The following is a 16,381-nucleotide window of genomic DNA, read 5'->3' as shown; positions in this document are numbered from 1 at the left end:
GATGACAGCATCTTTGATGTGTTCCTTTTAGGTCCTGAATGTAGAACTTGGTCCTCATTATTGCAGATTTATCCCCTGGTCTACAGCTGTTAGTGCTCAGGCACCCTAAGCGGACTGGATAAGGTTTTATTTGAAGGGAAGCAGCACCATCTATTGCAACCTGATAGCTCAGCTCTAGATGATACAAATGGCAGAGCTGGCCTAAGACCAGTTTTAAACTCTTTCTTGCACTTACTGTCATAAGTTTTTCCCAGACCAGCTTCAAATGAGGTTAGGATCTCAGTTTGTATACAATAAGGTACAGAGACAAGGGTGTGTGGTGTGTGGAGGGATCTAATAAAAAGGTACATCTAAGAGACATATCTGTTTACTCTGATAACATAATAGCATATGCCTAGCCCTGAGTAACTGCTGCTTTTAAATGACTTGGCCAAAGTTTTTATTTCTGAAGTGGGAGGATAATCAAAAGTTAAGAGCATGTTTTATCCAAGTGATAGTCTCTCAAAATTTTCTTTCAGAAGCAGCATTAATGTAGGTGTGCAGTGCAGTATGTTCAAATAATGGCAGTGCTATTGTCATCCATCTATACTTTTGGTTCTTCTCTTTTTCCAGACTGTCTACAAAGCCTGGCTCTGTTCCCAGTATTTTGAAGTCACACAGTTTCACTGCAGCAACAGAATTCCTTGCAAGCAATACTGTTTGGAGGTTCAGACAAGGTGTCCCTTTATATTACCAGACAATGATGATGTCATCTATGGAGGACTATCAAGTTTCATCTGTACAGGTATAGTATAGAAAAGCTAATTTCACTTGTTTTCATAAGTCTAAATGTGAAGGGAGAGCATGAGTAATGTTTCTTTCATTAGCTCTAACTATGAGAGCCTAAAGGTGTTCTTCATCACAAAGAATTTTTGGATGTGCTAGGATTTGAGCCCAGATTTAGTAATGCACATTTATACTACAGCTTGCCACAGCCATTAACTTTTCAAAACCAAATTACTAGAATAAATTTGTTCTGGTTATTTTGTACGCTCAGTAATTTGGTGGAGGGTTATTGTTGCTCTGTGTCATGCAGTAGTCAGAGAGAAAAGGCTCTGCTGTGCAATATGCAGAAGAAAAGAAAGGCAAAACTAGTTTTTAGTATACTCACCTTTGATCTCCTTCATTCTTATGTCAGATAGATGAAGAATCTGAGGCATAGTATTCAAAACTGTGCAGCAGCTCTTGGAAAGTAAATGTCTAAGGAAAGGTCTTTCGCTACTGAAGAATTTTAAGAATCAGTTGTTCACCTGTGAAGAACTGATCTGTTGGTTTCTTCTTGAGCCTTGTTACAATTTGTGAGTATTTTAATTTTAAAAGGTATTGGTCATATAGGTCTATGCATTGATTGATAAAATAGTTTGGTTCCTTTGATGTTCCACCCTGCTTCAAACACTATCCCAGAATGATCCAACCAGAGAGGATATGGTAGACAAGAAATACCTTTAGTACATCTCATGTACCTCAGATACTATTCTGGGGACTGGGTTCGACTCATCCACACAGAATTTCGGCTTATATCAATGTTATCTGCAGATTTCTGATGCCTAAAGTATCATCCGAGAATCTTGAAGATATTTAGGCAACTTATTCCCACTAAATCAGTAGAAAAACATTTCAACACTTAGATCATTTGACAGCCTGGTCCAAATATCTGAAATTAAACAGTCTTTACCTTAAATTAGGGGTGCACTGGAAATACTGATATTAAATTAATTGCCCAAGGTAAGCTACTCAAAACCACAATAAAATATAAAACCCCATTAATGCTCTATACTATCTCAGAGGCAGATATAATGTTTGTGGCAACTCACTTCACCTTGCACCCTGTGGGGATTCTAGTAGCAAGGTATTTCCTGTATTTCTTGAAGATTAAGCCTATTGTACACAATCAAGCAATATGCAAAAGACAGTATAATAAAATGTAAGCTGAGTTACAATTTGGTAGTCATCAATAAGGTGCTTAGCACTTCAATGCATTTTGTAAGTATTAGTAGCCTTCCAATATGCATACGCAGTAAGCAAATGAGCATTATTGTCCAGTTTAAGATAGGACAGTAAAAGCTGAAGTGAGAGACTTAGAGGACATTTTTATCTACAACATGTATATGACATATGTGTGTGAGCATGTATGTACACATGTATGCACATTTGCACACAGACAGAATGGCAAAGAACAAAAAAACAATAACCAAAACCATCCTAGTAATTATTTCAGAAAACCTCTTAGGAAATATATATCTACCTCTACATTTTCCTAGTATTTCCCGAAGTCCAAATTCATTCCTAGAACACACAAAATACCTGACTTTGCAAAGATTACCGAGAGTCAATATCTCTGAGTTTGGGATGAAAAGCAGATTAAGGAGATTAAACTCATTTTATTGCAGGTATTAGTTGTGTGGGTATCTACACATAAACTCTATGACTAAGCTCTCACTCGAGTCACTGTAGATCTGGTGTAGTCAGTAGAGTTGAGAGCCATTTCATTCAACCTAAGTAGGCATCTGCACCTGATGAGCTGACTAGCTCCCTATGCCCTGCTAACAAGTGCTGGCTGCACTCTATTTGCTGTAGCTGCTGTTAGTTATGAAGGTCTTATTGCAGACACTTAAAATCAGGGTGCCCTGAACCGCATCTCAGCAGTCCATAACTAATATCTGGTTGAACTTTTTGTCCTCTCAAGACAAGACCTTCAGCATCAGGAGAGTGGAGGCTGTATTCATGGACCCATAGGAGTCCGCATACTGACACCAGGCAGTTTTGTGCAAGAGGCGGTGCTGAGTGGTACGAGGCTGCAATTCAAACTGGAATACAGACCCGTTGTCACCCTCTTATTAATCAGCAGCTCACTATAAGAGCACTAGTGTCACTAATGAGAAATCAGATGAATATCTGCTGTGGGACTAAAGAATTACACTTCTCTGCAGCTTAGAAAACAGAATTATTTCATGCAAAGTACAGTGAGTTCAGCAGCAGACAAAATACTCTACCTCAGCGTAGCTTGTGTCTTGACAGTTATCTCAAACTCCTTTTGCAGAAAAGCGACTGAAAGCAGGTCACTCACAGCTTGAGGCCCCTCTCTGCTGTGCTTTCTGTGAGCTGCTGTCTGGCAGACATGTTCTGGGATTTTGAGTACTGGTCCTGCTTTTTCTGGCGTGGATGAAATTTGCTGATAAAACCAAAAGAGTCACATCAACAGTATTTCTGTTTAAAATTTAGGTGCTATAGACGGTTGTCTGGTGTGTCCATTCAACCTAAGTTTACTGTGAAGCTGGTCACTGTTGAGCTCTGCTATAGGAAGCACAGCAGGACCGAAGTCTATGTTGAGGAATTCCTCAGGAATGGCAGTTTGCCACAGCCCGTCACTCATTTAAATTAGGCTTGGATACCTCTACTGTTCCTGTCTCCCACGGTATCCCATGGAGAGAAATGCTACATGTCCTGTTTTGAAATTTTTACTTACATTTTCAGAGATACAGCAAGAACTGAATTGGGTTATGTTGATATGAGATTTTTTCCCCCGTGACACTAATGAAAGACTAGCTGTATCACTAAGGAACACTGTTAATTATGAAATATTGTCTAGAGAAAAAAAGGAGTCCATCTGCTTATTGGATAATTTATCTCTGACAAACGTCAAGAATTTGTGGATTCTGATTTTCTTTAATAATATTTTAGAAGTAATAGTTTTATAGTAAGGGCTTCCCTTCCTCCTCTCCATGGTAACAGACTGTTTCCTCTAAGGTCCAGTAGAGATTTAGGTTAATGGAAAGACAGAGGATTGATTTCTGGAACACATTTTAATACACTGTGGAAGGCAAGTAAGAGGGAAAGGTGTACCCATAATAGCTGGTTTTATTTGATGTTGACTACAGCACAGAGTGCAGGATGCACATAGATAGACTACACGCTAATTTCCCGTGGCAGCTAAACAAGAGGCTGGTGTGGCTTCATGTCACCAGCAGTGCTGAGAGCTGCTGTGGTGATACTGCGCTGCTCCCTCCCCGTGCACCCCTGTACCACCGTAGCAGTGAGCTGGGGTGCAGAGACACCTCCTGGAAGTGGGGCCAGCGCAGCACTGGCTGACAGGGAAACCACATACTTGTTTTTTTCTTGCAGGGCACAGCAGGATTTTTTCAAGGTTGGAGGCTGTACAAAAAAAAAAAAAAAAATCTGGAAGCTGTAAAAATAAATAATAATAAAGGTTTTATCCCTCCTTAGAAGGTCCATGAGAAAATAGCATAGGACTGGCTACTGCAAAAAAAAGAAATTTTGCCATCATTGTTATTCTTGACAATATTAAATGTATTTAAAAAAAATAAAGTTGTGGTTTATAATGTGGATTAATAATGACTTCTTGGAAATTCCTGAAGGACTGGTATAATGATTAAGAAGTATTCTGCCCTAAGAATGCCTTCCTTGATATGTCTTCCTTGATTACCTCAAATGAAAGTAGGTAGTGGGAAAAGGAGAGGGGATGCTACACTAGTTGCATATCACTGGAACTTGTCTCGTAGAAATGCATGTGAGTATGTGAGACATCTGCAGTGCAAAAGAAAGTACTTCAGAGATTAATCAACACAATCAGAATCACAGTGTGGTTCTGATTATGGAAACATGCAGTTGGCTAGAAAGAACTTTGTGTTCCCCTCTCCATCCTTCCTTCTAGGAAATAGAAGGAAAAAAGGCGGTCTTTCCATGAAACACTGTTCTGGAACATATTATTTTTTGTATTAATTAAAATTGAATGGTTGCTTTCATTTTAGACCCTTGGAGTTTATATCCATATGATTACAGTTTCCAATGATTTCATTTAATGTTTCTTTCTGCAGCTCAGATGTCTAGAATTGCCCACGCAAAACAGATTTTTATTTAAGGGAGATAATAATAATGTTTAGACATACATACACATGGCAGATTACAATTAGTGAGTCCCATGCAAAGTTCCAGGTCAGGGTTTTTAATTCTGACTCCTACAAAGACAGTGTGCGTACCAGTGGGATTGTTTTCTTCCATAGACAGTTATCTTTCCTTTTTTTTTTCTCCAGTATGAATGGGAGATGTGGAAGTTTTCTTTCACACATACTCTTTGAGTGTGGAAAGAGAGCTGAAAGATGTATGAATCTACATACAAAGCACTGGGAAGAGACTGGTTATAATTCACTTTTCTCATGCCTTCAAAATTTATGCGGCCCAGCATCTGGCCTGGGGACTGGTCCATCCCTTGAACTGTTTCTGTTTGGCTTGCTGCCATCTCCCAACAGCGACAGAGAGAGGATGCAGAAGCCATGAAATCTTTCTTCACAGGCAAAACTATCCATTCAGGCCTGAAGTTTGCTCAGCCCAGAAAACATGAAAGTTCAGTTTCCACCAAATGAGCAGTAGAGATGGCCAAAGAGTGGGGAGAAGAAACTACCTTTCCTCTGCACACACAACCTTTCCCTGAGCAGCCAGTATATGCCATCAGCACTAACTCTGCAGCTGATCCACATTAGCAATCTAATTCAGGAGTGTACTTTTGAAGCAAATCTCCCATTCATGCTCCTTGCTGTTTGACTTGCACTTGGGAGAGGTCTTGGAGGATATGAACTGGGATCCTTTGGATTAAACTGAAGTAGGAGATGTGTTAAGGGCTATACTACCTCCCAACCACTAATGCACATTTGGTCTACAGAATTAGATTAGAGCTGGAGTGAGGTAAAACTCTTTCAAATGCATTTAGGCTTGACACAAGATACTCAGCACCAGCTGTTCCATTATACAGATCTTCTTCTGCCCAAAACTACTTGTTAATACAGATATAACCTATTCTGGCTGCTGGGAGACCAGTCCCAAAACTGCTGTCCATGTGCCAGGTCTGGACCACTTTAGAGTGCAGAATTAGAACTAGCTGTGTTGCTAAGGGCTTTCTTTCTATTGACCAAGACTTATGGTTTCTTTGTGCCTTGTGGCATAACAGGGCCATCACCCAGCAGCAAGTATCAGGCAGGAAATGTCAGCCACATGCTCACAGCCTTTACCTGTACAACAGATATCATGGAATTTAATGGAGCACTTCAGTTCCTCTGTGAAGGAAAGGAAGGGAACGTAGTGATTAGCAATGAAGCAGAGATGTGTTGCATTACCTTCTTCCAAAACCAGCATGGCACCTTCAGGTACTTCATAAGAGCAGTGTCATCATAATGAGTCTTCTGCTACCAGGAGAATCAAATTTGTCTACTCTTCTGTGATGAACAGACTTCTGATACTTTTCAATGTAGAAGGAGAAAGTAAGAGGAGAGAAAAGGTAGATGATTCAGGTGCTTTGAATCACACATATCTTTCCTTTCAGTCCATATTAAATTAGGCTCCTAATTTCATGTGTTCCAATTAACATCTCAGTTGCTTGGAAACATAATGTGAATATCCTCCATACATCATTTTTTGCAAATATCAGTAACGTCCTTAGGTGATCCATGTGAAATGATACTTTCTTAGAAATTCCTCCTCTTTTAGAGTAAAGAAGAGTATTCACCAGAAATGGAACTGCCAGTCACACTTCATAGCACACATAGAAACATAATGTTTCTAAGGACATAGAAAGAATTATTAGAGACAATTCTCACCAATCTGTAGAAGGAGTTTTTTGACTAACAAAGCTCAACAAGGGTATTGGGAGCGATTGGTTAAATTGCAGCATCCTCTCAAGGGGGAGATGTGTGTCTGGGTTTCACCAGCATGTTTAGCTATAGAGTGTGTTTCAAAACAGATGCCCTGATTTCAGCACAACTTGAAAAGCAATTTCTTCGAGAAAATGTTTTATATACAATGCAGCACAGTCTATCTTTTCCGTGTAGAATGATTCAAGAAGAGAAAATTTCTGAATTCAATCTACTTTATACTGTTCTTGGCAAACTAAAATGAAAAAAAAAAATACATACTTGATCCAAATTCATACTTTAAAAATCACTCGTAATAATGTGTCATTTGCCTCCTGCCTACATTTCTTAGTAGGTCCTAAAATATCAAAATATTAAGCTAATATAGACAGCAGGACAAATCCCATTTATGTTTGACAAGCATGGTTTAAATTGTTACTAGCTATGAATCTGCTTACAAGGAAAATTTGACATGGTTTTTCAGCAGAACCTGTCAACTAAATAGCTCATATTTTAGAGTCTAATGTGCTTCTGGTCTTGAATATTGGGGCTTTCCCATGAATGTGGTCCAATACCATAAGTTTACTAGCTGCAAACATTTTCCTACAAAAACAACCAGGCAATTAACCTGCTGATATCCCTGAACTTTCTATTCTAACACAGTACTTAGATATGTATGACCCTTTCCTTCTGTGTCATATCACAGTAGTAAATCCTTCTGATCAAAAATTGTACAAAATAGAAGCAAAACAAAAAATGTTAGCTAGAAGCAAATTATCTCACCCTTATCTTGTATCTCAACATAGCAAAGCAAAAAAAGTTCATTGTATAGCCCTGAGAGTCAGGTATTTACTTATTTTTCTGGCTTTCAGCACTCAGTTTTACAGGGATAACACTGATTTACACCAGCAGGAAGAAATTGGTCCTGTACATATTTTAGGAGGAAAAAAATCCATGCATGGTGAAGAAACACAATGACTTTTTCTTGAATGTGGGCACACACAGAGGAAAATATTCCAGAGGCAACTATCTGAAATAGTCACCAGCGTATATCAATAAAAGAAAATTAAAACACAGCAACCCAGATCTCCTCCAACAATTGGAATGGAGTCTGAAATGGAACTTAACTTTTTCAGAAGAGCTGAACAGCCTTATTCACCAGTTCAAGAATAATTTCTTTGACTGAAAGATAATCTATTGATCTTTAAGCCTTCTTCTACATTTCTTTTTATTACTTTTTGTAATATGAAGGGTATAAAATACATGTCTAAACAGAAGCATCATAATCTGCCACAGACAGTAATTTAGAAATTGAGAGGACCATCTGGGAAAAATCAAAGAGTGTTGGCTATCAGATCAGACGTAAGCAAGCAGTGAAATCTAGTCATATAATATCTAATGTGTTCTCTTGCCTTCTGTAGTTGGGAAATGTGAATATTGAAAGATCAGAAACAATTTCTCAGAAAGAAATGCCATGCATACTGCTGGTGTTCACTGACACAATGATGTCACTGCTGGATGGATCACTCTTGGCAGACATTATTTACTTTGGGCTTACAATAAAATGGAGCATTCAAAACTTCTGGTACACTACATCTACTTATGTCATTTCTTCTTCTAGTTCATGGTCTTTTCTTCAAGCACAAGAAGCTTGGCATGCCTCTCAGGATCATCAGAAATCTATGTTAAAAAGGGCCACGGTTTAGAGTTCTGTAGAAGTAAAATGAGGAAAAAACATAACATATAAGATCTTAGTTTATTTCTGTGGTCTTGCAAAATACGTATCCAGCAATGACAACAAATATATCAACCAGATCAGTTTCCTCCAGTGTCGAATACTATGGGTCCATAGCTCTTTCTTTAGCAAAGAAACCATGTGGGTCAAGCCAGGTAACTGCTGCAGATATAGATCCAGCCACAAGCATGACACATCCTGACAGTGTTCAGGTGAGATGTAGAAATGTAACCACCTCTTTTGCATGCTGGTTCCTATGCAAAAGAAATGCAAGTGCTCAGGCAGAAGCCACAGCATTCTCTGAGTCAGCTGGAGATCTGGCTGATCAGCAGACCATGGATGCAGAGACAGTCTTTGTGATTTTCATTCTTGAACAAGAATTTTTTTGCAGTTTGCTGCTCTTCTCCCAAAGCTGTTTCTGCACAAAGAATAATTCTCATGCTGTCACTCCTTTTTCTTCCAGCATGATTCAGCTGAGCAGGATGCATGGGATTTCTCTACAGTCATGTCTCCATTAACATAATCTCAGTCAAACGAGTAGCTTAATTCTTGCATCAGCATTACTAACACACACCCTACAGGCATAACTGCTGCACTGGTCAACAAAATGTTATCTGCATGTAAAAAAACCTATCCAGTTACAAAGCAAAGAGATAGCTTTTACATGAACTTCATGAGCGGTAGTATATCTGTCTGAAGAGTGGTTTGATACCAAAAAATATCCTGCCAAATTCTAGATCCTTGATTAACATCAAGGTCCGAGAACCTCCATATGTACTAAGCTTTCTGTTGGTGAAATACAGGTGAGTGCTGGGAAAAATTGGGAAATCGAGATTCAGAGCTGAGAATTTTAAATGAAAAGTGAAAAGCAAATTAGATTCCAAGTCAATAACAATTAGTAAATCAGTGTCAGAAATACATTTACTGAACATCCAGGTAATACATAGAGTAATGGTGTCTACAAACTGAACTATAAAGACAGAAGAGGAAGGGCGAAGACTTCGTGGTTTGGTGGGTAAAGATACCCTTTTTATTTCTTATCCAAACTCTGTATCCATATAAAATGTTTTGATAAAAAAATGAACTAGTTTTTTCCTCCCTGGTTTTCCAAGGCTGATGTTGCCTGTTTCCAGGGTTTCTGGCAGGTCATGGGTTTGTAAATCTCTGAATAGACTGACTTCTTAGATCCAAGGGACCAAAACTGATAGTTAAGGCTACAAACAAGTATGTGGTGAAGCAAAATCATGAAGTTTTATTATTTCAGTGCAACAGCTCTGAGTTAATTTATCTGAATGTTCTGCAACTGTTAGATGAATAGTGATTCTGTAGTTAATTGATTATTGAATATATAACTGCAAATTCAAAATCTAAATTAAATTGCTGAATTTAAATAAAGACAAAATGTAATTTTGCATTAAGGAACAAGTTCAATGCAGCTTTGAATGTGGAGTTCCCTTCCATTTATGATTCAGTAAGTATATATGAACTATTTACATACCTTTTGATTGCCAACTTGTATACATAGGCTTTGATTTCAAAGGAGGTCTGACTTTTCCTAAAATAAGAAAGACAGCAAATTTAGTTTGAATGGTAAACAAGTCCCAGTGGGATCAAAGCATTAACCATTCTCTGTGTCTTTTCAATTACCAGTAATCGCTTGAGCTACTGCAGTCACAGAACAGATTGTATAATTACCTGCTTTGGGAGAAATCTCCTGTATGTTACCATGTTTAAAAACACATGTATGCACACAAAAATCAAAATATTTGTCTCAGAAAATATGATGTTAGCAATAAGATGCTTTATTACACTTGCAAAAAGCAACTGCCCACAAGTTCCAAAATGCAACAGAATCTCTTGAAAAACATGAAGTACATTCAGTGATGATCTGAGAGAGACAAAATAATTTTCAGGCTTTGGTACATTGCCTTAAGTATCTGACTGCACAGGTGCAAACATGTCTTGATTCCCTACAGAGTAGAAACTAACTTTATAGAAAATCAAATAAACTGTTCTCATTCCTGTATCTTTAAAAATTGTAATTATTCCAAAAATAGATGCAACTTTATTCGGATTCTTGTATAACATAATAGACTGTTGTGTCAGCTATGTGAAAAAGTGCTAGTCTAGGTTTAATCTGCATTTTAACATGCTCAGCATGCCTAGTGCACTTTTTATTTAGTTGCAGATCAATATTATGGAAGTAGGAAGTTCAATTTTATCTTAATTTAAGGCATGCTGGTTTTCTTTACAGGTTATTCACAAAATACAAGCAGTCTGGTGCCTGGACCTAGCAATCTTACACCTAAATTTGTATGCATTGCTTTTTGAAAGTAATATCATTGTTGTGATACTTCAAACAAAATGCAATTCTTCTTCTGAAAAATCAAGTTAATTTATACATTATAGTAATTGCGTAGCTGCTTTCAAAATCTTTATATTAATATTTCAACACAGAAACTTTTTTTCCTATTAAAACCCAGCACTACCATAGAGTAATTATTTACTGCAAAATGAAAACACTTTATTTTTGTGTATCTCACCTATGGAAAGGTATTTGTCCACTATGTTAGACATTCTTGTATTTCACCATTAGTTAAACAGCCTAGTTAGGTTCTTTTAGTTTATCAGAAAAGAAGACATATGAGAAGCAAACAGAACGCTCTGGTTATGTTACTCTTCTCTATAGCAATGCAGACAGCATTGACAATTTCCAAAAAGACAGTTGTACCTTTTGGAAAAGACAGAATTCCTCTAACTGTTAAAAAATTCATGATTGGATCAGGCTGAATAACTCAGTAAAGTTCCAAAGGCAGAAATAGCCTACATGTATAGTCAGAAATATCAAGAGAACCAATTATTGCATGGCAAAGAAAGATCATTCTCACCTCTGGGATATGCCGAAGAGAACATCCCTGCTAGAAGAACACAGCTGAGGCAGGGTAAGCAAGTAGCCTCTGAACAGCTCTGTTTGGAAACTGTTCCTGTGAAGCTGTTAGGTCTGTACTGGGGTTTGACAATCAATATTGTCAATATTGTCAGTATATCAATTATTTGGCTTTTAATGCCTCTCTTTTCACGGACAATGTTATATACTCGTAGTGCTTGCAGACTGAGGAAGAATCTCAAAATCCTTTCAGGTTTTGTGGAAATATCCATCGTGCTTAGTTGTTACTTCATCATTAGTTGTTAGTTCCCAAAAAATGAATAATTCAAATATCCTTATCATTCAAACATCAGTCATTACTTTTTAATGCCATTTCTTTACACAACCATGCTGTGTCATACTTCTGTGGAATGATCTTTTCACGCTGCTTCATTAGACAACACATATCCCTTCAACATGCTCTAGTATACAAAATGGCAAGTGTTTTGAGGGCCTCAGGCTCACCCAAAGTGTGGATTCGGTGGCTTAGACTAAGCTATCGACTGTTGCTTTGAGCTACCAACTTCTGCCAGTCTTCTTGTGCCTGACGCTTATTTTCCCTTGTGTTTCCCCTACAGGGCTCTATGAAAACTATCCAACCAATGCAGAACCAGAATGCTGTGATGTCAGATGGGGACTATTATCAGATCATCAATCCAAAGGGACTATAAAAACAAGTGGCTCAACAATGTGTCACAGGACATCGCTCACAGTTTCATCAGCATCAAGACTGTGTAACAGCAGACTTAAACTGTGTGTTCTTGTATTAATTCTCTTACATACAGTACTTACAGTCTCAGCAGCACAGAACTCAACAGGACTGGGTTTTGGAGGCATAACAACTTTAGAAGATAATTCAACCAATGAGGAATAAAAGGAAGGATTCATATGATAGAAATACAACAGGCCCAAATGACTACAGTCAAAACTAGCAAGGACTGAGTGCTTTAACCTCAGATCTCTTCTTGAATGACCTTTTGGGTAAAATGAAAAGAATGGGCCACTACCCAAACAAGGACACATGAACACAGCTTTTTATTGACTAAAAGGCTGTATGGTGACTTAAATTTCTCACACCATTTTATACACTGTGTTTTAATGTTTGGAGTTTCTTTTTTGTTTGTTTTTTGCACTTGTTAATACAGGATTTTATTTTTGGGACGGTTTCTCAAAGCTAAATTAAGTCTTTTCTCTGTCGATATATTTCTAGTCATTGTGTGTGTTCATCTGATAGTTCTGTCTTTTATGTCCTGTCAGTTTCTATTAGAGGAATGACTGCTATGATTCCATGACATAGCAAATAAATAAATAAATAAATTTAAAAAAACACAAAAAAAAACACAAAAAAACCCAAAAAAAACCCAAAACCCATAAAAAGAACAACAAAACAAAATTTAACAAAAAAAAAAAAAAAAAAAAAAAAGAAAAAAAGAAAAAAAAAGCAACCAAAAAAATACCTAAACAAACCTAACTGTCCTCTTACCAATGGGAACCATTCATCTCCTTTCCCCTTCCCATCTCCCATCGCAGACAACATACATTTGCTTCTGTCTGTGTAATCACAATGAATGGGTACACAATTCCAGTGTGCCTCTGCCACTGTTGCACAAACCAGTTGACTGAGCAAACCCAAAAGGAGCATGAAGGGGGTTCCTTTTAGCTGAACAAACAAGTGCTCTCCTTATAAGGTGGGATCGGACAGTTAAAAAATGTAAAGAAATATATAACAAACTGTTGCTCCAATACCCGTTTTGAAGAAGTCCAGTCCTTTCTCACTGGTCAGTTGAACAGGAGCAGCCTTTTTTAGATATGCTATGTAAAACCAGTTATGCTCAGCAAGTTGAGTAGTTGGGAAGCCTTCATATTGGAGGTGAAGGATTGGCATTCATTGTGAATTACGTTTTGAGTTCTCCTGCTGTCACATAACCAGCAGCTTTCCATAAGGAATGGGAGCAAAAAGCTTCCAAAATCCAAGTCTTTCTGTCTCAACAAAATTACACTAGAAGCCTTTGAGCATCTACAATACAAAGTATCTCTTTGGTTTTGATTCCATTGTTTTTCTAATATCTACATGTTGTTGAAAGTTACTCTAGTTATTAAGGGTGCACAAGAATGTGTTAGCACAGATAAAGAACTATTTTTTTTTAAATATATAGGACAACAGTTTTCATAAATGTGCAATAAAACCAGTAAAGATATACTAGGATATGAGTAGTCAAGAGAAAAGATTGTAATATGATTGCTGATTTTTCATTGTTTGGGGTGGTTTTTAATTTGTTTACTTTTACTTTTGTGGGAACATTTCACCTGCCGAGTGTATGAGAATTTGCTTTTTTTAAAGGCTTTTTAGAGTTTACAGTAGAATCAATGGAAGGAAAAGTTAATAAGGGCTGTTTTTAAAAACTTTACATTCCTTCCTATTCTCTAACTACACTTGGGAAGTGCACTTTAGAGATGTTTGCTGTGTAGCTGGGAGATGAAGGAAAACTATAGAAAATGTTCTCTTAGGAAATAAAATATAGTTACCTACTTTCTAGCTATGAAATACCCCTTGATAAATATTAATGTTGTAAGAACATTTAATCACTGGTGCATAATGCGTTTTTGTATACACTTTATGGTCTGTTAAATTCTGGAAAAAAAACAGAAGGAAGATAACCATGCTGCTTAAGCGGTTCAAGATACACATGTTAAGCTGCGAAAGCTCAAATATTTTGCAAGATTATTTGTTTTGATAGTGTTTTACTACAACCTGGACTGAGGAGCCTAAAATGATCTGTGCAAATATGACAACAAAAAAGCACCAGCTAATGCAAAATCCTTCAGCACTGCTTTGTTTCTATAATTCCTCCCTTCCCTTCTTTGCACATGCTATATTTTGTTCAATAAAACATGGTGCTTTTTAGTTATTTTATTTTCTGTTAGAGGCACATGTATTAATTACTTTGAATTGATGCAAAATTGGGGAAAAATGTAGAAACGCAAATGAAAAAGCCTTAACTAGTGGTAGAATGCAGACTTTTGAAAGGACAGAGACGTTACTGAAAACGATGGAGCAATAACTGGGCAGTGCTCTGGTACTGTACAACAGCTGATGAGTCACACTACTGAGAAAGCTCTTACTAGGTGAGCTCTTGTTCAACTGACCTCTTAATTCTAGTAAGTGTACATGGTCAGTAAACAGTTTGTTATAACCTTTATCTACCTCTGCTGTGCAAAGGCCATCCAACATCCATTTCTGTGATGTTCCTCATGGGTTTTTGTTCACACCATTACTCACTGTCATCTATTTTTACACTGTACCAATACAGTAGCAAGTCTGGTTCATCCCGATTGAATTGACACATGAAGAGTTATTATTTCTGTTTTGCCTCATGGTGAATTAATGTAGAGAGCTATCTTTAAGGCATTTTCTTTCTTCTTTCCTGCTCTTCTTCATCCTTCATCCCTTATTTTTCTATAAAAATGTTTTTGAGTCGTGTCAGTGAAAAATATGACTCCTCCACTGCTTGGCTACACTCAGTCATGTGTAATACAATACGAGAGAGACATGAGGAAAAACAGTGACAACATCATCACATGCATAAAGTAGCCAAATTAAACTTGGGCAAAATGAAGCAGAAAACAATTACAGACTTTCAATTATTACAGAAGTACAAGATGTAATAAATTCCTCCCCCTCTCCCCACCTGGGGTTAGTGCCTGCAGTTCAACGGTCTGTGAATTTTGTCATCTTTTTGAGATCTATTTCTTTAATTTTTGAAACAAAGAGTCATGTTGCAGAGGTGACTACTGCTGGGGTATCTGTTGCAATTTTCACTCCAGCAGTGTGGTATGCAGCTTCTCTTGGTGGCACCTGGGACATCAGGAGTAGACAAAGACTCTTCTATGAAGTTAAGCAACACGTAATCATGTATGATGCAAAGTTCCATTCCATCCATTCCTCATTCGTAATAGTTTTCCTGGCACAAACTTAAGCATGCTTGATATTGTGCACATATTACTTTTTTGCCAGAATAAATTTGCATCTTGCCACTGCTGTAACTGCCATCTTGTTCCATTTCTCCTTGTACTGTATGCCTAATACATACATGATAAAGAGCTGGCTTAACAAAGAAGTAATACTAAAAAATTTCTGCAAATGACTGATGAGAAGAAAAAGGAAAAAATAGGGTACTATTTATTTTCTGATCATATGGAAGAGAGAAATTTCCCATGTCTTTTATCTTATTTTCTGCAATAGGGAAAATCCAGATTTTGTGCAATATGTTAATACTGCTAAGCCAAATGTCATATAACACAACCAGAGCTATATGTTATTCCTTATTGCATTTGCATTTGGTAATACATTATATTGACGCCTTTCTTTCATTAAAGACACAGTATCTTTTTTTTTTTTTTTTTAAATATATAGCAGGTGAAGGCTGTCCTTCTGCACGCCATAATTTAAAGACAAAAACCAATAAAGTTTTAGAATGAAATTTTAGTTCTATAAATGATGAAACCAAGCCATCAGCTGCCAAAGAACCTGTGCAACAATAGTTACAAACCAAACAAATTCTCAAGAAATTCCTTCTCGAGAGTTAAAAATAATGTTATTCGAAGTGATAAAAGAAGAAAGAATAAGAGCTGTGTTTCAAACAGCAGAGATGGCAGGTTTCATCTAGTACATGATGTGGCTCTCAGCTTATATAGTTACACTCTTCTATTAAAAAGTGAGGGACAAGGACATTGTCTTCTGCTCTCTCTGTATTTGTTATGATAACAAATATTCTTTTTATAAGCGTCGCCTCTCTGCACAGAAGATACCTATTTATTGTGAGAGCTGAAGACAGCTTATGTCCATGCTCACAAATTTACACAATGAAACCTGTCCTAAGTGACTACCCAAAGCACAAGCAAAAGTAATTTGCGTAGTAGAGGTAGCTTTAATGAAACTGAAACAAATTTGTCTTAGGAAATTTTGAGATGCATTGAAACAGTAGCCTAAGCACGGGGTCTGTGAAGGTGCCTGGTCCTTACTGCAGCTTTCACTGTATA

General features: G+C 37.3%; 1 protein-coding gene across 1 annotated transcript in view; it reads left to right on the top strand.

Moving 5' to 3' along the window:
• The window catches only part of NALF1 (NALCN channel auxiliary factor 1), a 549,469-nt gene extending 534,080 nt beyond the window's left edge, over positions 1-15,389 (top strand). Inside the window, exons 2-3 of the mRNA XM_080377721.1 lie at positions 613-784; positions 11,920-15,389. Coding sequence (XP_080233847.1) covers positions 613-784; positions 11,920-12,215 — 468 coding nt within the window. The 3' untranslated portion in view covers positions 12,216-15,389. The remainder of the gene's footprint in view (positions 1-612; positions 785-11,919) is intronic.
• The last annotated feature ends 992 nt before the right edge of the window (positions 15,390-16,381 follow it).

This window comes from Falco punctatus (assembly GCF_963210335.1).
Source record: "Falco punctatus genome assembly, chromosome: 2".
Classification (NCBI taxonomy): Eukaryota; Metazoa; Chordata; class Aves; order Falconiformes; family Falconidae; genus Falco; species Falco punctatus.
This window is presented reverse-complemented; position numbering and strand designations above follow the sequence as displayed.